The sequence below is a fragment of the Cydia amplana genome, chromosome 4 (genome assembly GCF_948474715.1).
Source record: "Cydia amplana chromosome 4, ilCydAmpl1.1, whole genome shotgun sequence".
In the NCBI taxonomy this organism is placed as follows: domain Eukaryota; kingdom Metazoa; phylum Arthropoda; class Insecta; order Lepidoptera; family Tortricidae; genus Cydia; species Cydia amplana.
The window spans coordinates 12,987,493-13,011,071 of record NC_086072.1 but is presented as its reverse complement, the minus strand read 5'-3'; the positions used below and the strand labels follow the sequence as shown (position 1 = coordinate 13,011,071).

The 23,579-nt window shown below is 36.6% G+C and overlaps 1 protein-coding gene across 2 annotated transcripts in view; it reads right to left on the bottom strand.

Moving 5' to 3' along the window:
• Positions 1-600: 600 nt before the first annotated feature.
• LOC134647235 (lachesin-like) overlaps positions 601-23,579 on the bottom strand; it is an 83,221-nt gene continuing 60,242 nt past the window's right edge. For both annotated transcript variants that reach the window (XM_063501502.1, XM_063501501.1), the window contains 7 exons: positions 13,790-13,896; positions 11,760-11,945; positions 9,901-10,093; positions 6,803-6,931; positions 2,532-2,651; positions 1,736-1,906; positions 601-1,026 (listed from right to left, as the gene is read on the bottom strand). In XM_063501502.1, the coding sequence (XP_063357572.1) occupies positions 785-1,026; positions 1,736-1,906; positions 2,532-2,651; positions 6,803-6,931; positions 9,901-10,093; positions 11,760-11,945; positions 13,790-13,896 (1,148 nt within the window). In that variant the 3' untranslated portion in view covers positions 601-784. The remainder of the gene's footprint in view (positions 1,027-1,735; positions 1,907-2,531; positions 2,652-6,802; positions 6,932-9,900; positions 10,094-11,759; positions 11,946-13,789; positions 13,897-23,579) is intronic.

Genomic DNA, 23,579 nt, shown 5'->3' with positions numbered 1-23,579 from the left:
ACAAGGCCCAAGTTACATTAATTTATAAACTGCCTTAATTTACACTGCTCCTTTATAATATTTAACAAATATGTAGATATCTGAATAACTATTATAGACAACACTGTAGATATTCCCTTAATATAATTTATATACACATTAAAACTAGTTATTATCACGTTACATGCTGATGGAATTATGACACTGGTATGCAGCTTTTATTGTAAATACATTGTTCCAAAATAAAATACATTTTATTAAAACTTAATTGAACCACAAAGCTGCGATGCACAATTTGCTCGAATTTTCTTCGTATTTTAATTACTGCCCGTTACTCCATTTCAGTTGGTAGCGATGACTGATTTTTGAGGTTTATCTGGTGTATTAAATTAATCATACCCTGTTAATGTAAACTCAATTATACTGGTTCAAATCATTTTACTTTGTAAAATATATTCTTCGTCGTTATTTCGTTATTTTTATTCGATTTGGCATTCTTATGTTTAATTAGATCAATAAACTAATTGGATAATCGTTTGTAATCGTTAAAGTAGTACAGGTTTTTAAAAATATGAGCTTCCAAGATAGGCATATTATAGTAGCTATGAATTGTTTTTTTTTTAGTTGCAGGTTGTTTTTAATGATTAACAAAACATTATAACGATCGCGATTAGCGCTTATCGTCGTAGGTAAGACAAGACAACATTTCCAACAAGTAAGTAAGAAACAATTGTCTTATCGACATCGATAAGTGATTAAATTCGCGACCCTACTAGGCCAAAAAATAACACAGATACGCAACGCTTTATACTACTAGTGTTTCGAGTACCGTTAGGAAGATCGCTATCGTGCAAGCGGGTTTGGCCGCGTCGTTAGCCGCCGTAACGACCTTCCCGTCGTTTGCGTACCATTTGTTGGCCCGGTCGGGCACCCGGTTGCTCTTCTCGTCGTGTTCCTCGTCCTCGTACACTTCTGTTCCGTAGTCGTCGTCGGGAACGATCCGCTCGTCCGGGTACTGGTACACGTGCCTGTCGTTTCCAGGTATTTCTGTGTACAATGTGTAATATATACAGTTCGTGGAAAGTAGGAAAAGGGAAGGAAACTTGGAAATTAATAACTTGTATGTACAATTGTGCTTGTCAAAATGTAGAAAGATCAAATACTATATGCTGATATTAAAGGATATACTCATGTGGTTTTCCATGAGAGAGGACCCTTCTCACATGGAAAACCACATATATCCTGCTTCATGTGCAATAATAAGGAGCTTTCTATCAGAATTTCGGTTGGAATTTCAGATTTAAAAACTTTATTGCACTCGAAGCATAAGGACCCTTCTGTATGGAAAGCCACATTATATGCTTTATAATGGTTAACTATAATGACTTTTTATGTAATGGTCATATAAATAAAAGAACACTCATACTGTCAGTACTGTCACATAGTGGTCACATATAAATTAATCCACGTGTGTGAGCAAATATGTAACGTCACCTGGCGGCGTTGTGTAAGCAAATTAAACTACATGTTTTGTACCAGAACATTAATTACCCGTATGTTCAAGTAATCCTATTTCACGTTATAATTTAGGTAGTCAATTAGTCTGCAACACGTTGTACATACCTACATAAAATTTAAATGAACATAAAACATACACACTAAAACATCTTAAATTTTTGTCTCACAGGTAAATAACTAAGTATTTGAAACTAGGAAACGAGGAAAACCTCATTATAAATACATTAAATGCACCTACCATATAATCTAATCTTGCTTTCCACGTCGCCGAGCGAGTTCTTGGCAACGCAGATGTAACTGCCCAGGTCGTCGCGTCGGATATTCTTGATGGTCATCGTCATCTCCGCCTCGAACATGGATTTCTGCCTCACCGTCATCTCGTGGTGCTCCGAGGGTATTATCAACTCACCTGCGAAACAATTTATTGCTAAAACACCCGCCTTCAAATTCAATATTAGGATTTCACCTTGCGAAGAAGAACTTTTATGAAAAATGTAAAAACTTGCTTCAGACACCTAGAAGTTTTATGGCTTTCTTGTAATTTGTTTTGCTTTAACGCCGTCTTGTCCGGTACCTTAATAAAATTTCCGCTAGTTTGCGATTGTCCTTGGTACACTTGACTTAATTAATGAAATTACTGTTAAGTCTATATTAGCGACATTCATCGAACAACATTATTTCACTTTATTTTTTATTTTGTTACATTAATAGATCTAACAATATAATGTATATCTATTTTCGAAAATAAGTAACCAGGAAAACCTTTCTATATTTTCAGAATTTTTATGTTTAAAAGTGTCGGTAATCAGATAATTCTGACCTGGATAGTTGGGGCGCTGTTCTCTGAAGATTATTTTAAAGAGAGCATAGAGAAACGTAGCTTATATCGACCCAGTTTTAAGTTTCAAAACTAGATGGTTATAAATGTGACGAACTGTGTTTTAAAATAGAAAACTATCTTAGCTATTTTAAATAAAAAATAAATAAATATAACGAATGGTATTTTGACTTTTCGAAGATAGGCAAATAGTTACCAGGGTCTTTAACCCAGTAGTTGATGGATTTGGGTGATGACTCCACGTAGCACTCAAGCGTGACGTCAGTGCCGAGCGGAGCGCCTACCAACTGATTCGGCACTTGGATCACTGGGTGAACTGTATGACAAAGAAAACATGTGCATCAAGCTTTAGTAACGCAACTGAAATGGTGTTTTTCTACTCCCGTACTTTTATTTGTCATTTAAAAGGTCGTACACACACACCTTTAAACCCCTATGTTATAGTTGTCAAGACAAGTCTTTAGTCTATTCCCCAAAAAAGTATTTGTGCATACACGCAGTATCTTTTTGGTACTTTACGATACTTCGTGTAATCACCACTTAAAAAATATTGTATGAAATACATTGTTGCCAACCTAATTTTAATTGTCAACTCTGACAGATGAGTACTAAGTGCATTGCTGCCAATTTACAAAATATTCATTAGGTACAAACAATAAAATTGCTTCAGAAGTCAGAAACGCGCATGTGGCACTCGTAATATAGCAAGATCCATAGACTACGAATACCGCTTAGCGTTGCTTGTTAGTCTCCATAGGCTACTGTGGCCAAAATCGAGAAAGAAACTATCCAAAATTGTAATTTAACTAAGAGCAAGTACCAGGGCCTCATGAGTTACAAGAAGGTGTCGCTGACCAACCGGCCGTGGGGCGCGGGGCGCGGTAGTAGCCTATGGAGACTAACAAGCAACGCTAAGCGGTGTTCGTATCGTAGTCTATGGATCTTGCTTTACGGGTGTCACAAATGCACTTAGTACTCATCTGTCAGAGATGACAATTAAAATTAGGTTGGCAACAATGTATTTCATACAATATTTTTTAAGTGGTGATTACACGAAGTATCGTAAAAGTACCAAAAGATACTGCGTGTATGCACAAATACTTTTTTGGGGAATAGACTAAAGACTTGTCTTGACAACTATAACATAGGGGTTTAAAGGTGTGTGTACGACCTTTTAAATGACAAATAAAGGTACGGGAGTAGAAAAAATACTATTGTGTGTTTGTACAAAGTTGTTAACGTATTTTGCTGAAACACTATACTGAAACGAACGCGTTGGGCGCGACTTTTTTATTATAGGCCGGTAACAAATGGACTAAATTCCAACAGTAACTTGTATTGGAATTGCGCACTGACTATGCAGTTGGATATGCAATTCACCAGTCTCGACCCATAGTCAATATTCACATATCACTACACTTTATAAAACAAAGTCCCTCGCCGTGTCTCTCTGTATGTATGTTCGCGATCAACTCAAAAATTACTGAACAGATTTTCATGCGGTTTTCACCTATCAATAGAGTGATTATTAAGGAAGGTTTAGATATAATTTGTTAAAGTATTGGGTAACCCGTGCGAAGCCGGGGCGGGTCGCTAGTTTGTAATAGGGTACAAAAACACTTAAAGCGTTGAGAGATAAGTGTGTCAAGATTGTCGTTATACTACTAAAGAAGTACATAACCTATTTATCTAAGTCTGGGGTAGTGTAGTATTTATATTATGGCTCATGTTACTCGCGGCATCATGCTCGGCGGGTGCTTGTAAGAGACTAGTTAATCATCTCACATGTAGACTTTGTAGACTACGTTGACGGGGCTAATAAATAAGACCAACATTATAAAATGTAGCAACATAATATACTCGTAAGAGTATTAGAATTAATAGCGGTTTCTAAAGCATCTTGCCCATTTTGTACATTTAGAATGCACTAAAGGGGTTTGGCGTTCGCTCAACAACCTAATTCCAAAAACTATACATTTTCCATTCGATCCAGGAGTCATCTTAAAATAAGACGACTCCTGTAACAACTTGCTTCGATTTTTTTTTTCGGACGTTTTACAGAAAAATTTAACTTTAAGGATGGGTTTGCTCTTGCTTGAATATACATCTACAAGTATATACAGATAAATGAAAATAACATTACAAATATGCATTTATTTTACAAGCATATAATCATATTAATATGTGCGCATATTCATCTTTGTCATTTACGTAAATCATCAAATATACCTTTACTGTATTGTACCCATCGTATAACACTTAAGCACCAAGGTATTATCATAAACAAATTGAGTATTCACAGGTAAACCAAACTTAATGACCGTTTAGCAAAAACGCCTAAAGCCGCGAGCGGTTTTCGACTTCTATGTAAATACCGTGTTCACTTAGGTAGCTTAGGTTCGAGGTGCAAAATAAATACTACATAAGGCTGTCTGATTCACGACGGGTAAGCTACGGGCGATCGGCTGTTGTTTCTCTCGAACAACAAACAATCTCGGCAATTGTTTGCCTTGGTCCCGCCTGCAGTGTAAGCAAGTAGTCAATCTCTGAGAGAGTTTGTGGTCGAGAATGGTCTCAAGACATGGTCATGTATTGACAAATCAAGGAATGGGTAGGTAGTTACTTTTGCTCAAAATTGCAATTGAAAATGGACAAGGGAACATTTTAGCAAAAGGTAACAATAAAAATAAATAAAAAACATTAACTCGCAATTTTTTACTTTTGTCGCTCGTAAACTGATATTTCATTGGCGGCGGGCGACTGACTAGTATATAAATTGCTGCTGACTGGTAAACAGATCGAGGCTTGCTTAAGGCACGCAGAAATGTGCATATTTCGGTGTAGTTATCAATATATTAACGATGGTTCTATCGCCTCGTGGTTGAATCGACCCCGGTCTACCCTAGCATTAATATACTTACAGAATTCAATAGGACAATAGGCGGACTATGAGAGTCCGCATTCAAGCTAGTAATTACAAGAAAAAAGTTTGATTTCTTGAATCTTACTGAAATAATATATGTTAAGACCGGCGTTAGAGGTAGATTTTATTTATCAGAAATAATTATTAACGTACCTATGGTAAAACGGGAAAGTCTTAAGTTTAAAATATTCTCTGCATTTTTTATACCGATATATTGAACGCCCATGTAAGTAGGTATTAGGATCTAGAATAAAATTTGATTTATTTAAATAGGCCGCAAATATACCTATCAGAAATAATAGAGCGCAATCCTATCTAATAGGTATTACGAATATTGCTTCTCAATTTTGTAATTATTTACTAAGAATAATTTTCTTAATATTTTTCTTGATGAGTTAGAATAGTTAGATCGTAGTCACTCGCTTATGACTTAATCTCCGTATGCGAGTCAGAGGGCTTAACGCGAACCACGTTCGACGTGTTACCTCCCTGTCACACTTACGTACGAATTTACAAGTGCGACAGAGAGGCAACACGTCGAACGTGGTTCGCGGTAGCCGCTCTGATGCCTGAGCTAAGTGAGCAGGTACTTACCCCACGTCGGTGCCTTGCGCAATCTCTACTTTAAACGTTGTTATATACTTTCCGCATTGGCAAGATGCACTAACATCAAATCAAGATCGTATTTTTTCATTTGGATGCGCCTGCTAGTATCCATCGTAAGTACAAGTTCGTCCGTGCTACTTCTTATAATCGGTTATTACTTATAATCTAAGAAAAAGGTTATTCATGGATTATATAAGATAAGTAAAGTCTACGTCACAAAAAATTTACTGCTGTCCTTATGTATTTGGACCCTGTATATGTAGGTATAAATAATTTTAGTAGTATGTATGTTTATGTATTTTACCTATTATTGTTGTAGAATTAAAATTTAAAGGTATTCTTTCTAGTTTAAATTTAGTTTTTTTGCACCTCCTAATTATATCATTTTTCATTTCTCCACTACCTAAAGGTTGTCTGGAAGAGATCGCTCTTTAGCGATAAGACCGCCTGTTGTTTACCTCTGTCTTCATGTATTATTTGTGTTTCCATGTACATTTATTCTGAGGTTGTGCAATAAAGAGGATTTGTATTGTATTGTATTGTATTTGGAGTAAGGTTTACAAATAATCAGTCGAACGGTACTGTACTGACCTTTTAGCACATTACGTCGTATGATGATGTTTGGGGGCGATGGGTTTTACGAGTGACCCCGGCCAAGATGGATTCGGGGGCAAGATGTACAGTACTTACCTGGGTCGTTGGTGTCTAAAAATTCAGTTAGCACAAAATATATGGCGCCGCACAACACCATCTATTTCAGCTATCAAACTGGGCGCACGATTAGTTCTTTATTTCTTTCATCACACAAGGTCCATTGACCTTGCGCGAAAGAAAAAGAATTAAGTATTTTAACGAAGATTCATTAATCTTCGTTAAAATACTTAATTATTTTCCTTTTCATAAAAATAATAACAGCCACCGCTAAAATATGACCTTACAGTGTACGCTGATGTGAATTCTCTTGCTGACCGTAGGCGGGACGCCGTTGCCCGCGATGCACAAGTATGTGCCCATTTCCGAACGGGATATCTTGGTAAGCTTGAGCACCTCGCCGTTGTATGTGAGTACTGAGAAAACAGTAAAAACAGTTAGTAAAAAAGTACATATTGGGAAACATAATATGTCCCTGTTAAAATATTATACTTCGATACAAGTTTATAATCAAAACTGGGTTCACGGATTTAATTTGTGTCATTTTATTATATATATCCCAAATTCACATTTCTACATGCCACTCATTTTGGACTACGAAAGTCACCTATACTCTCCTCTTCATCGGGTTGGCCGGAAAAGTAAGGTAGCAAAATTACAAACAGCGAAAAGTTGCATATCTAGAATATGTTCACAAACGTGAAAGATACGAACTTGTGCTTCTGAGAATAATGGAAAAAGTTGATTGTAAAAGAAAAACTGGCGGTCAAAAGAAATTGTGTTTGACCGGAACCATCGGGAAAACACATTGTTACTGAATACTAAAAATCATTGCACAAATAATTAATCTATAATCTTACTGGATATCATTTATTAAATAAAATTGCAATAAGTATTGTATAGATATTATAAGTACTAGTTTCATTTTATTTAAAAATATTTATCAATTTTTTTAATTTATTTACTCTACGACGTAAAAGTATGTCAAAATGACTGTAAGGATTTAATAAAAAAATGTCTGGTGCATGAACCAGTACTTAGTCAATCTCGAGCGGTGGCGGGTCTAGTGATAAATAATGGAGTTTTCGCGAAGCAATACTGTCAGTTCTGGTACCGCGTACATGTGTTCTCGCACAGACAACGCTTACTTTACTTTACGCTTACTTTAAGCACAATAAATCATTGTTTAGCTTAAATAATTGGCTGTCACTGTTTCGTACGCAACCTGCTTAAAATACTCGACGGAGATACCCTCAAGTAATTAGACGGAAAAACAGACTTCAAAAGTTCCAACGGTTTCGATGGCGCTTCAAATTTTTTCAATTAACCATTAAAATGGTTTCAGAGTTCACACAATGAGACCTAGGACTCCATTCAGCACGGAACTCTACTAATTACGACAAACTTTAAACAATACTGGACGAAACTCATCCCGAGAATAGTCGCCGCGGTTCATTGTGCCTTGAATGCGGTCACACAGACGTTTTATTATACATATTCGTGAAAAACAATGCACTACTTGCAGCTCGAATAAACAACGACTAATGAAATAGTTTTGTTTTGTGTTTTTTTAATCGCATTGATTATGCTGCGTATTTGTGAAACAAAACCTATCATTCTTGACTAGTTCATACAGTATGTAATAATAGGTAATCAAATCGGAACCGTTGTGATACTATTGGTATACCTCCTAACTCCTAACAGTGTATCAATTATAAACTGAAATAGATATATTATCATACACTAAAGAAAAAGTGACCAAGTCCACCGGTGGCCGAGGTGGGAATCGAACCCCACCTCAGCTTACTCCAAGACACAATATATAAATCGAAAGAACAATGGGATTACGTTTTACGCCTATTCTAGTGTCCACCAAGGTGTTAAATTTATCAATAATCACATAAATATTTATTAATTACGTAAAAATCTGTATTAAAATTATGTTCAGTGATACCTCTTACAAACTGGATTTTCTCTCCTATATTTCAAAATGTTCACTGTAAGCACTGCGCCGTTTACCAAGCAGCAATTTATTTCCTTACATGTAATATTGTGCTCTCGCAGACTTCGTAATTTATGGTAACTATGTTAATATATGTATCTGTAATATGTATTGTGAAGTTGTCATCATATATGAGGTTTCAATTCAATTTATTATTCTGAGGTTGCATGCCATGCCCCAGTGTTGATTTTATCGGGGATGTTTTCTGCTTATTTACGACGAGTCAGATTGCTATTTTGGCACCAGTTATTTATGAATCGAAATAATTTCTAAAGGGAATTTCGATCAGCGCTTTAAAGTTCCAAACAAGTCATTGTCATTTTAGTCAAATCAAAATTTCATGAAATTGATGAAACTTGGATTAATTTCTTCGTCGATTCCTTAAAACCATTGTGGCTACCAAACGAGTAACTATTATTCATTAATTAAGTAACACAATCTTACACGTTTTTGAAATGGTGTGTACAGGTATATACGTATTTTAAGTATGCATCTCTTATACATTGAGTGTGATTGATTTTTGAGTGTTTTAGCTTTAAAAAAAAATACGTTTAATCTGGCAAATTCATTATTTATTAGAACTCGCACACGTGTGCAATGTGGATTCATCATAGGAAACAGGAACGCTCGCATTAGGTGAAATTTGTGAAATATACAATGAGTAAGTTGACATCGACATGATGTAATCAATCGGGTAATATAATTTGTTCCCACATTTCAGTCCACGGTTTTTTGTATTGCGGTATCTCATGGATATTAGTTTTGCTGATTTTATTAACATCCAGACACATTAATATCAATTTGTTCACATAAACGAGCTGTTAATATTCTTTGTTTATATAGATAAAAACACTGTATTTATTACAGTGACAAAATTACCTACCTGTATGCATATATTATGGAAAATTCCTTAGGTAACTATTTCTAGAGAATTAAGACAAACTCGATTGTATTATAATTTGAGCTAACTAAATGGGAATAAGAAATGAATAGATAGGTAGCTAATGTATTTAATAAACATATTTCTTGAAACAAGAGAAGATACCACGGTTTCAGCCTAGGACACATTACTGAAATAAGCTTTGAAAATCAAAGCAGATAAGAACAGAATATTACACGGAATAATCCGAAAATAAAACAGGATTTCCTTAAAAAATCCCTTTTGTGCCCCGTTTTTATTTAGGTAAAATATAACGGCTAATGTAATGTGAAAGTTGTGCTGCGAAGAAACGGAATAAATCTATATGATCAAATTAAAGTGAATTGAAAATCTATGTAGATAGAACGATATATAAGATCTTTCCCGGATCTAGCCACTCTTTCAATAGGGTATTCACTTTACTTAAAAAGTAAGTAGTATACATATCTAAAATTAAATTATACCTTTTGTCTTAGACCCCGTATGGTCTCGCACCACGATTTCCTGGCCATCCTCGCGTTTCCACATAACCCGTGGCAGCGGCACCCCTCGGGCCTTGCACGCCACCCGGGCAGTGCCACCTTCCGGCACCATCGTGTCACCAGAAGTCTCTTCTGGCACGAAGTCTGGTGGTATTACCACCTCTAGGAAGCCCATCTATAAAGTGACTTGTGTTAGTTGTTGCATATAGCCGTACCACGACTTAACACTTTACGTTTACGTTAGTGACTGCGTAAACTCATCGCAGTCCATCTCGCTCGCACCGATGTATCGGTGCGATAGAGAGGGAATGCGATGGAGTTCAGGCAGTCACTAACGTAAATGTCAAATGTCAACTCGCGGTAGCCGTGCTGTACTGGCTGCACTATAGTTATATTACATGCAAGTTATTTTTATAGTAAAATACACCTTGTAGGTATTGTGCTTGAGCACACAAACTAGATACATACCTAACAGGAAAATGATTACCGAATATAGTATCGTATTTAACATATAATAACAAATTGTCGCATTACTGATAATCATTACTTGAATAATATATAGGTATATCTATTATGTAATATTTCATGTGAAATGCCTTTAAGTACAAGTGCCAAAGAGCCATCATACCTACACGACATTACGAGATACGAAATTCTTTTAAAGCAGGTAATGAGCATATGTGTATGTAGTAGTTAATGGACTTAACTGAAAGCACAGGCATTTCCTTTGTGAACCTGCTTGCGCGCGCATGTTGGTAATCAATTAAGGCAAAATATAATGTTCGTTGTAACTTCTAATTGGGAAAGTCTATTCTCAGAATAAACATTGCCCGCTTCGTAAACAGGCACCAGAAAATATGATTTCGTAAAAAGTGACTCCGTATTCCATGTTAGTACTTACTCTAGTAAGTTTTGTCTTTCATGTATGCAGTAAATTAAAGTCGATGCGTGCACAAAAAGAAGAATTAGTCTTTCATCCCCTTAGGATTTAATCCTGCAGCCACAATTAGCCAATTCTGAAATACCGGACAGAGCTCTTCTCCTCGTTAATAGACACCTATACGATTCATGCATCGAAGCAAAATGATGAATAGCGAAAGAGACCCAATTTGCTCCACAGCGCTTGAATACGGCTTCACTTTAGCATTTTTGGGATATGAATTTCATGTTAAACTTCTGACGTTTATCAGCACTGTTTTACTCGTATACTCGTGCAACTACAAGTACATCATATTTTAGAAACATATTACTCAAAATCCTTAATTCAGCGTTTATATTTAGGGCAGGTGTCAAAGAGCTTTGTAATCGCTTCGATACAAAAAAAATCCATAGATGTAAGGTTATTTCTATTGCCGTTCGGCCGCATAGAGAGTGTATATTTAGAGATCTACATTTCACCAGCAAAAAATCACATGCTAAAACAAAATGTTTTAAACAGACGGACTGGGAACGGACAAAGTTTAATTCTAATTGGCGGGTAAAATTAAACAAAACTTATGAAATCTCATTTGGGATTTCCGGTGAAACTTCAAAATGGCGAAGTTGTCTCGATGATATTTTTTTAGTTTTTTCGCTCATAAAATGTTGTTCAAAGTGTAATGTTGATAGCTTATTACGAGTATGCAGTGAACTAAAGTCGATGCGTGCACCAAAAGAAGAATTAGTCTTGAAGCGCTTTTTTCTCTTTAGTCAACACCCAGCAATCCATCGTGGCTATTAAAGTCCAGCTTTCATTTTACTAAAAGCAACTACCTAACGAACAACGTCATGTTCTACGGGCACACTTTTATCATAAATTTGATGAAAGCCATTAAAAAAAAAGAAGAATATGAGTATCTCACTTGACTCTTCATAGGATCCGTGTTGATCTGGCACATGTATTGCCCCCGATCTTCCTCTTGTACGCTCTTGATGTGCAGATACCACGTCGAGTGGTCCGCGTGCGACACGGACACGCGGGGGTTGTGTGTGATCACGTGCTCGTGAATGGCTTGGATGGCCTTCGTGTCTGCTTTCACCCAGCCGACCTTAGAGAAAAAAAAAACAAATATAATATGATTAAGAGGCCGGTATCGATTTTAGTCGCAAAAATGTAAAATTGATAGATTTAGTCGATGAAATTGTTTACCTTTTGTTACGTAATAGAAATAACAACTACTGGCTACTGGCTATCTATTAGCACGTCTTCTTATCTTGCATTTGTACAGATATTTTTTTTGAAAACTGACTCACTAAATTAGAAATGATATATTTTCTGAGGGACGTTTAGGTAAACGCCCGTAAAGCACTGATTTAGTCGATCTTATTTGTAAATTTCGTAAAGTTTGGACTGCTAAAAATGATAATTTTGTATTACACATATCCTGTACTCTAACTTTCATAGACTACATTTTTGTTATATGATATTGAACAAGAGTAAATGAAAGTTAGACGAAATCAATTTTCACTAGAAATAGCTTCAAAACAAGTGAACATTTTTCGTGAAAATCGACTTAATTTCAACGTAATTTTGATAAACAATTTCCTGAAACTGTTCTTATACATATTTTTTTTTATAATTTACCACTATAATTTTTTGATATTTTTTTAAAAATTGCCCCTTCTCATCATATATTGGCGGTGACGCACGCTCGGGACCTCATTATTAAAAGGCAAGATAAGAAGACGTGCTAATAGAAACCAATACTTGTTATTTAGATATTACGTAACAAAAGGAGTACAATTTCAACGAGTAAATCTATCAATTTTACATTTTGGCTCTAAAATCGATAACGGGCTCTTGTGTACTTGACTACTCGCCGCGACGATTCTAGGGGCCCGATTCGGATTTTGTAATAGACATCTATTAGATATATTTTAGACATCGCCAAGATACGATAACGATATGTTTAAGATCTAACCTGTCAAATTTGACATTTCCGCGATTCTGGAGATCGAATTCACATCTAATAGATATCTAACACGATCTATCGTAAAAGTGACATTGGTTGCCCGAATTGCGCTGCAAAACAGAACTAGTTGAAATCTAAACTATAACGTATCTAGAATGGATCTAGTACGTGTCGTCTCTTGTGAATATCTTGAAGTTCGAATACGGCAGTAGTTCGTTGACAACTCGTTGAAACGTACACTGACATCAGGATGATATCTCAACAATGTCATTTAGTTATCGTGCGTCTCGCTCGCGTCAATACATGTACCGACAAGTACGACCGAAATGCACACTATCTGAATGACATCATTTTGGTTTTATTAATTTTGTAGCTTAATATTGATAACCGAAAAATAACTAAGTAGTTTAACACAGAAATATTTAAACATAAAACTCATGTTTACAAAAATCTAACAAAAACGCGATTGTTGTGACAAGTGAACTGGTATTGCCACTATATTTTGCGTTTAAGTACTTAGTTATATTTAATTTAATTTCTACAATTTCATAAAGCACTATTTAGGCTTGTAGAGCGTTTACGTATAACGCCATTAGATTTTGAAAATAAAAATCACGTAGATCTAGAAATTATAAGTGTCGAAATTGAAAATGTTACATTCATTACCAAAAAAGGCAATAATATAAATTGATATTCATATTGTAATAATTTAAAGCTTTTAATTATCAATTATCATTTTTTAAATAAGTATGACACAAGGCTTAAGCTTATTTAATGGTACAGAGTTAATCCCAACACAATATTTATCGTTATTTTATAGCTTTACAAATTACTGTTTTGTGAAACCTATTGGTTTATACATTATGAATGACTACACAATTGAAACGGGTTCCTTGTTATTATTGTGAGCCATTGATTTCTGTTGAACGTGAAGCATGTAATTATATTTAGACAATAAATTGATTATAACTTGTACTCACTCTATAGTTGCCAAGGTTGACGACAATACATTTGAATGTAGCGTCGCGCCCTATAGGTGTCGTTAGGTTTGTGATCGGCTCTCCGAATTCTGGCACTTCTACTCCGCCTGTAAAGAAAGTCCAGGATGTAATATGTGCATAAAAATATTAAGTAGCTATACTAGGTATAGTTAGGCAAGAGTCGCTTTTCAGTGGAGCATAGGCATAAATAATCATACCCTAATTCCTTTTCATTTTACTAATTACTGACAAAATACTATAAGTAATTATGTAGACACATAATCAAAAACATTACATACTTGATCCCAATGAAAGTAATATGTAATGAATGTCTTGAAAGTAAAGTGGGCAAAACTTTATTCTATCCAACAAGCAGTGAAATCGTGACATTGAAGTAGTAGTTTTGGCGCGAAATGAATAAATATCTACTTATATGTAAGTGTATAAATAATTTTCTTCTCACTAGTGACAGCGACGCGAAGTCGCTATATGCTAGACCGAATGGGTGCATGAAGTAAGTATACATGTATTAAATGAAAAGAAATTAAATATTTTAACACGAATAAAGTTTACTTATTTCGAACAGACTTCCTTTTGCCTTCGTTATAATATAGGTACTTATATTATAACCACAAACGCGAGTTTTAATCTATTAAATAACAACCTTAACCAGCACAGCAACCGGTAGCTCTGATGAATAATAAGAGAATATTATTTTATCCATAGACCACCTATCAATCGAGCGTGCTGACGATAAAAAGAAAGCTGATTTTACGAGTATAGGCAAAAGAAAAAAATCGCTTCTCTTTACCGGTAGAAAAGCACCATTAACGTATTTAAAGTTTTCTTTCTACACTGGTTACTCAGTGAGAGTCTAGTCATAGCCCCTTCAATTAACTACCAACGGAACTTGCTAATGTTTTATTAGTTTTTGCACCGGCCAGGCTAGAGAGCGTTTTGCCGCTTAATTTCAATTTTACATAAATAATCCGTGGGTTAGCCGGATCTGGAATGTTCATACGCTAGTGTAAAAGGACTGGTTCAATTAAAAATTTAATCCTTAATTTACAACAGAAGTCAACGCATTAGTAGAGGCATAAAGTTAAAGTGATTGTAATAATCGAATTTAAACTGTTGTGAGACATAACATAACACACATGCAATGCAATTCTGTATTATATTTGCTGCTCATGTTCGCGACTGCATATCAAATATTATACGCTATGCGGTGCGAATTAGTTCGCAAGACAATCGTTTAAATTGCACGCCCGCAGAGACTGATGAGCGACGAACTAAGTTTCCCTGACATTAGTTTGTGGGGCGTACGCTAGTGGGGCTTATCGCGAGAAAACCGCCAAGTTGCCGCGAGCTCGTTGTCGGCGCTCGCGATACTGTCAACCACAGTTGCACCTCGGTGCTAAAACCTTGCAACAAAGTGTCAACTATCCACTTCAACTTGGACTACTTGCGTAACTTTAGAAATGTGACACGAATATCTTCACAGATTGTAAGTAGGCCGGACGCCGCGCCTGTAATTATAGTGCTGCTTATTTACATATCAATTATTCAACTGTTAAAAGCTGTGCAGCCATTAATGTGTAAGAATAGTCAAATTTGTGTATGGTTGAGTTGTACCTATATTCCGATTACAGACATTATTGTTTGGTTTGTCAAATGGAAAAGTTGTTCCATTATCAAACTTGATTATTTAGGTGCGCTTCGACTTAATTTATATCAAAGGGTTATTGATTGTAATAGAGAGGTAAAGTTTAAGAAATAAACGTAGTTTGATAGCCAAAACAGTTGGCGCTGTATAATATTGCGCCGTATGTTTTGTAGTCATTTAATTGTCAAACGTAAACTTTTGACAGCCAGAGTTACTGCTTAATGTACTGAGCTGCGTAGCGCCATCTAAGTTAATGCAACTGTCAAATTTTAAACGCAAAAAAATTTAGAATAATCTCCTCTTCTTCCTTAAGTTGTCCCGGCATTTTGGCCACGGCTCATGGGAGCCTGGGGTCCGCTTGGCAACTAATCCCAGCAATTGGCGTAGTCACTAGTTTTTACGAAAGCGACTGCCATCCGACCTTCCAACCCAGAGGGTAAACTAGGCCTTATTGGGATTAGTCCGGTTTCCTCATGATGTTTTCCTTCACCGAAAAGCGACTGGTAAGTAAATATCAAATGATATTTCGTACATAACTTGCGAAAACCTCATTGGTACGAGCCAGGGTTTGAACCTGCGACCTCCGGATTGCAAGTCGCACGCTCTTACCGCTAGGCCCTCAGCGCTTAAAAAATTTTAGAATAATATTAAAACCTGACAACTTCCTATGTACATGACCAATTTAACTCGATATAAAACGACATTTTAATTATCGTGCATAATATTGCATATTATGCCATATCAGAAGAATGATAATTTTACTTTATGCTGGCACTTTGTTCCCAAGTGCCGTATGGTAAGAACATGACCAGGTCGGCCATACCATAATATAACGTGGCTAAGTAATTTTGCAGCTGTGTCCGAAATATGGTGAGAGGAAACTAGATATGGCGCTATGTCGCTTTTATGACCGTCCAGAGGCAGCGAAATAGCGCACCTCGTGTGCCACCATTCATTCCGCATTTTTCAGACATTCATAAGGCATGTTCTAGAGTTCCCTCAAAAATGGAAGAAGCTTATAAATCTTGTTAGTCGACTTTAAAGTGATCGACTGCATTCGTAGAGGTATACTCCACGTTCAAAACCGTGGAATGTGTGTTAAACTATGGCTGAGCAGTAAATACCCAACGGTGAACCGCATCGTATCGAAAAATAAATATTTGTAGTGTAAAGCGAAAAAAGCGGCCAAGTGCGAGTCGGACTCGTCCTTGAAGGGTTCCGTATTTAGGGGACGATGGGATTTATGACGTATTAAAAAAAAAACTACTTACTAGATCTCGTTCAAACCAATTTTCAGTGGAAGTTTGCATGGTAATGTACATCATATATTGTTTTTAGTTTTATCATTCTCTTATTTTAGAAGTTACAGGGGGGGGGGACACACATTTTACCAATTTGGAAGTGTCTCTCGCGCAAACTATTCAGTTTAGAAAAAAAATGATATTGAAACCTCAATATCATGTTTGAAGACCTATCCATAGATACACCACACGTATGGGTTTGATGAAAAAAACATTTTTTGAGTTTCAGTTATATGTATGGGGAACCCCCAAAATTTATGTTTTTTTTCTATTTTTGTGTGAAAATCTTAATGCGGTTCACAGAATACATCTACTTACCAAGTTTCAACAGTATAGTTCTTATAGTTTCGGAAAAAAGTGGCTGTGATATACGGACGGACAGACAGACAGACAGACATGACGAATCCATAAGGGTTCCGTTTTTTGCCATTTGGCTACGGAACCCTAAAAAGAAAAGCCATATGTTTTTACGTTATTTCGTACTTATGTTATAGAGATTTTTTCTTTTTTATTCGGCAAACGGCCCGTTTTATAACAACTACCAAGATGTGAGGTTAGTGAACGGTCATGGAGGGCAGTAAAAAGTGTCGTTTTGCCCCGAGAGCGTTCACAATATCGTCGCAGACTGGGACGCAGTAAAATGTTTACAAAATACCTCGCTTTGTTGGTGTCCCTGGAAGTGTTTCATATTGCTTTAGTACTACCGTTTTAGTGTAAACTGAGTCAGCCACTTCCCGCACCTGCGGGTAATCCCTATTTTGAATGGCAAGTATTTGGGCGATTTTTTTTTGAGTTCCGTACCCAAAGGGTAAAAACGGGACCCTATTACTAAGACTCCGCTGTCCGTCCGTCCGTCCGTCCGTCCGTCCGTCAGTCCGTCAGTCCGTCCGTCCGTCCGTCCGTCCGTCCGTCCGTCCGTCCGTCCGTCCGTCTGTCACCAGGCTGTATCTCACGAACCGTGATAGCTAGACAGTTGAAATTTTCACAGATGATGTATTTCTCTTGCCGCTATAACAACAAATACTAAAAACAGAATAAAATAAAGATTTAAGTGGGGCTCCCATACAACAAACGTGATTTTTGACCGAAGTTAAGCAACGTCGGGCGGGGTCAGTACTTGGATGGGTGACCGTTTTTTTGCATGTTTTGCTCTATTTTTTGTTGATGGTGCGGAACCCTCCGTGCGCGAGTCCGACACGCACTTGGCCGGTTTTTTGTTGTCCCCTACACGTTTTTATCAAATTTGGGATTTTTTATGTTATTTCTACTCAGCTCTGTCTATCCTAAAGCCGGCCACACACACTAGGTTATAACCGATGGTTATGCCTGCACAGTTTACTTGTGCAGGCATAACTGAACGTGTGTATGACATGACTCCTTGCCTGCGCAAGCAAACTCCTTGCCTGCGCAAGCAAAATTGAAAATATCAAAATTTATATTTTTTGCCTGTCGGTTGTGCTTGCGCACTTCGCTTGCGCAGGCATAACTGAACGTGTGTGGCTGGCAGGCTTGATAGGCTTCAGTTATCCAGTGATTGCCGAGGGGATAGGTCGCAAGTCACTGTGCAACAATGTCGTCTCGCAAACGAAATGCAATTGTAGAGGATTTTTAGTAGATTTTTAGGGTTCCGTAACCAAAGGGTAAAACGTGACCCTATTACTAAGACTCCACTGTCCGTCCGTCCGTCTGTCACTAGGCTGTATCTCATGAACTATGCTAGTTAGACCGTTGAAATGTTCTCAGATGATCTATTTCTGTTGCCTCTAGTACAACAAATACTAAAAAACCGGCCAAGTGCGAGTCGGAGTGGGGCTCCCATGATTTTTTTTTCCGTTTTTATAGATAATGGTACGGTACCCTTCGTGCGCGAGTCCCACTCGCACTTGGCCAGTTTTATTATTTTTTAAGTGTGGAGTGGATTCATGGTTTGTATGCGTGTATGGCTGACGAAATATAAACCTAATAGCGCTATTGCGTCTACGACAACCACCGCTACCGGTGCCATGTTTGAACTGAGAGTTTGTGCAGGTTTGTCGTTACGTGTGTGTGCCCTATGGAACTCGGTCGTGCCTGTTGGTTTTGCTTGCACAAGCAAAACCGACACGCAAAACCTAGTGTGTGTGGCCAGCTTAATAGGAAAAAAAAGTGTCCCAAAATTTCCATACATTTTTCGATCTTTCCATTCTGCGACCGCCATACAAAGTCTATGAAAAATGGTGACGTAATGGAAATAAAAACCATAGGACACTTTTTTTCTCCTATTAGGATAGAAAGAGCTCGTGATTCTGAGTAGAAATAACATAAAAAATCCCAAATTTGAAAAAAAAAGTGTAGGGTACAACAAAAAAAAAACGCCCATTTACTTGTATATGCTTGCTGTCCTTGTGTAATTGAAAGTTAACAGTTCTCATATTTTAACTTAACATAGGATGCATGTTACAACATGTGCTTTAATTTTATGCAATTTGATGTAGGTACATTTGATTCAAGATGACATTGACATGAAAACGATATCTGAATGGTGTATCTGATGTCAGGGTACGTTCAAATTGGCCCGGCATGCGCGAATGATATTTAACTGACATCATTAAAATACAGTGAAACCTGGTTAAGTGGGACCTGGATAAGTGAGAAACCTCTATAGCTGGGACTCATGGTGCGGTCCCGACACTTTAGCACTGAATTACCTCTGTTAGTGAGAAAAAACGAACCTCTATAACTGGGATTAGTTGTTGTGATTTTAAAGTCACATTTACCTCTATAATTGAGACAGAGAGTGTATTTTACCTCTTTTACTGAGACTGTATTTATAAGATCACATTTTCCTAATTTTTTTTTTAGAATTTAATAGGAATTGACCTCTGTATCTGAGATAACGTCAATCTATGACCTCTCTAACTTGGACTTTATTGATCAATTTCCGTATTCTTACTAAATCTTAGTCTATCCACAAATTCCGCATTTGCTTGTGTCTAAACGACTTCAAGTTTCATTTAGGTACTTTATGTAGTTAAAACTATCGAAACGAAAGCTGAAATCTTGATAGTAACACGAATAAATAAATTTTCATTTAATAGATTTCTAAGACGCAATGAAGTCCGTATCAAATTTAATTGAAAAAAATATAACCTTTGGAGAATCATTCAAAATAAATTCGATGAAATATGTAAACAGATTTAAAAAATATTTAGGGACAAGGATTATTTTATCTTATTTATTTTTAAAGATAATTACAAAATACCTTATTAACCACCTCTATAACTGAAATATATCCTCTATTCTCACCTCTATTAGTGGGACCCTCTGTAAATGAGACAGAAATTTATTTGTACCTGGCTAACTGAGAGCCTGGGTAAGTGGAATACCTCTTTAAGTGAGACAAATCTGCTCGTCCCTTGAGATCTCACTTATCCAGGTTTCACTGTATATCGTTTTGATGGCAAATGTACGTTCGAATTGTTTATAAATACTTCAACTAGCTCTAGCTTATAAACAAAGGCCCGCATAGGTATACATAATAACATTTACGTATTCTCAAGCTTTCATGAAACAGGGTATAGTTTTTTTAATCCGTATACAATCTTAAATACTCGTACCTACTATAATATGTCTATAAAATCAACGGGATCATAATAAGTACTTATATTTGTCAATCGGCGATAAAAGCTTGTATCAAAAATGACTTAGGTCTTATCATCTTCCTCGCGTTGTACCGGAATTTTCCCACGGCGACTTTTCATGGGAGCCTGGGGTCCGCTTGACAACTAATTCCAGGAATTGGTGTGGGCACTAGTTTTTACGAAAGCGACTGCCATCTGACCTTCCTACCCAGAGGGTAAACTACACCCTTATTGGGATTAGTCAGTAATTGGGATTTGTTGCACAGAAATTTGTTTTGTTTGTGTAATTGGGTTAATCAACTTTTTCTTGTCACACGTTGCTATGGTTACTGTCTTCTGAGTCACTCTTAAAATTCTAGGTTTTTCGTATTTCAATGAACCAAACTTGCATTTTATGGTAGTTATAACTTATAAGACCTTCCCATAATGGGACATCTACTGAGCATGTTAGTAGAACATGGTACAGCAGTTCTTCTAACAATCTATGCTACTATTGTCTCCTCGCTGATGGGACAGAATAACAACAAGAAACAGATAGTTGATTGACCCAATTAAATATGTGTACAAAACGCGAGAGTTTAAAGTGTTATATTTGTTGCACAGATTGGCGTTTCCGAGCCTAAGAAAACAGTAGGTGGAACCTAAAGTCGTCATTCTAACCTCATAATGTAATAGAGGTTTAGAGGTCGGCTGGTTTAGTAGGTTCTGAGACGAAGATCGAGTAAAGTTTGGCTTGCCAATGTGCTGTTACTGCCAGATGGTTGAACATTTACATTAAGAACTTTCTATTATTGGACTTGTATGTTCGGTTGTTCTTACTAAGTGGGTATGGTGTATGTACAAAGAGAATGGCGAGTAAGCATAGGTAATATACATATATTAGATAATTATTTTGGTTAATTGTAGATAGGTTTTTTATTTAAGCGTATGGCGTAACATTGTAGGCAATAATCTAATTTAAACTGTTGTGAGACATATTACTAACATTGAATTGCAGCGTGCGACGCGGCGGCGTGCCGCAGTACCTAGGTACGCGATACATGGCCGTCGTGAACGCTGCTCGCACTGTTAGTGCTTGAGAAAGGAGACCTAGGCTCTCCGAAACATGTCGCGCGAGTGACTTAAAACAAGTGAGCCTAAACCGTAAATTATTCAATTGTAGGCAATTATAACTAAAATAATTTATTATAAGTCCACATTCATACCATTAGTTTTATTACTTATTGCGTGTTACTAGCTAGGTGGCGACAACGCCACGCGCGGCCACTGAATAAATAATAGTACTAAGTACAGAAGACTCACTCTCTAACAAAACGCGTCTGTTATTTACGATCAGCACAGATATGGCCGCTAGGTGGCGACAGCGCCACGCGCGGCCACTGAATAAATAATAGTACTAACTACAGAAGACTCACTCTCTAACAAAACGCGTCTGTTATTTACGATCAGCACAGATATGGCCGCTAGGTGGCGACAGCGCCACGCGTGGCCACTGAATAAATAATAGTACTAAGTACAGAAGACTCACTCTCTAACAAAACGCGTCTGTTATTTACGATCAGCACAGATATGGCCGCTAGGTGGCGACAGCGCCACGCGCGGCTTATGGCTTTCCCCAAAATTGGGGCCGAACGGATGTACTTTTAGCTACCTGTAGCAAAGCGACGAAATCGCGGAGTGAGACACGCCTGGCGCGGCTTATGGCATTCCCCAAAATTGGGGCCGAACGGATGTACTTTTAGCTACCTGTAGCAAAGCGACGAAATCGCGGAGTGAGACACGCCTGTTGATACCTAGTAACACACAATAAGTAATCTGATGATTCACTAGGTAGGCTATCTACATTTGACGTAACTCACGCGTTAGTGAGAACAAGAGGTAAATTTCATAAAGCACCTACTAATCATAAAGATAAATCTGAATCGAAATATATGTGATAGTATTATGAGTTAGACGCTGCTGGTGCTGCGTTATTTTTTGGTAAGTATTTCTTGAGGAAATAACTCGGCATGAGACTAGGTAGGTTTACCTACTTAAGGATGATCAATTTGGTATCTAAGTATGTTAAATATTTACTGATTTATATAAATTGTTAAGTAACATTATTTTATAATGGTTCACGTCCGAATTTTGAAAGTAATTTTAGCGTTGATACGATCATAAATTCAATGAAATTACCCATCTTTTTGCGCTTCAAAGAGGCCATATATTTCCCCGTGGAGACAACGCCTAGCTATGCAGGGCATCACGCGAATGATAAATCAGTATAAGAGCTTATGACTGGGTACACGTTGCGGATATATACATACATATAAGTTACAAAATACCTACCCATACTATGTGATAGAGGACAGAAAGATTCGGATAAGGGTGTGTAATGCTTAATATAATTATAAAAAAACTATCATACATTTGTTATAACGCCATTTGATATATTATTATACGTTATAATGTAATTTTTATTATACGTTTCCTTTGTTATATTGTGATTTCATCTAAACCGTCATTGATATAATGCCTATTGTAATATATTTTTTAATTAGTATAAATACATGTTTTATAATGACATTTGTTATAATATATTTTTGTATAACGTAATACTTCATACAATTTTATCAAATATAAATACGTATATTGTATAACATTTTTTGTCATATTTCATTTAATGATAACGTAAAGTTTTACAAACTTTTTAAGTGTTTATTCTACGGAGGTCGCAGTTCTAACCTAACCTAACCAATTTTTTCATGGTTTTCGATTCTGCGGGGGCCGCAGTTCAAACCTAACCTAAACCACTTTTTTGCTAGGTATTTCATTCTACGGAGGGTCAAAGTTCTAACCTAACCTAACCCTCCTTTTGCTAGTTAGTTATTCGTTTGTGCGGAGTCGCAGTTCTAACCTAACCTAACCCATTTATGTCATGCAACTATTATGCCATACAAATAATTATGTGATATCACTTGTTATAACAAATAATATGCTTTAGAGTATGTAATAATTATTAATTAAGCTAATTAGCTATTACAGTAGTATGCCATTTATTACGTTATTCAAAATAACGATATATCAAACTATAATATATGAAAAGCAGAGATGCGATTTATTTGAAATACTTCTATTTAAAATGCAAATACAAAATGCAAAATACCTATTTTGTATTTTGCATTTAAATGCCTTTTAGTAAAAAGCATTTTGTATTTTAT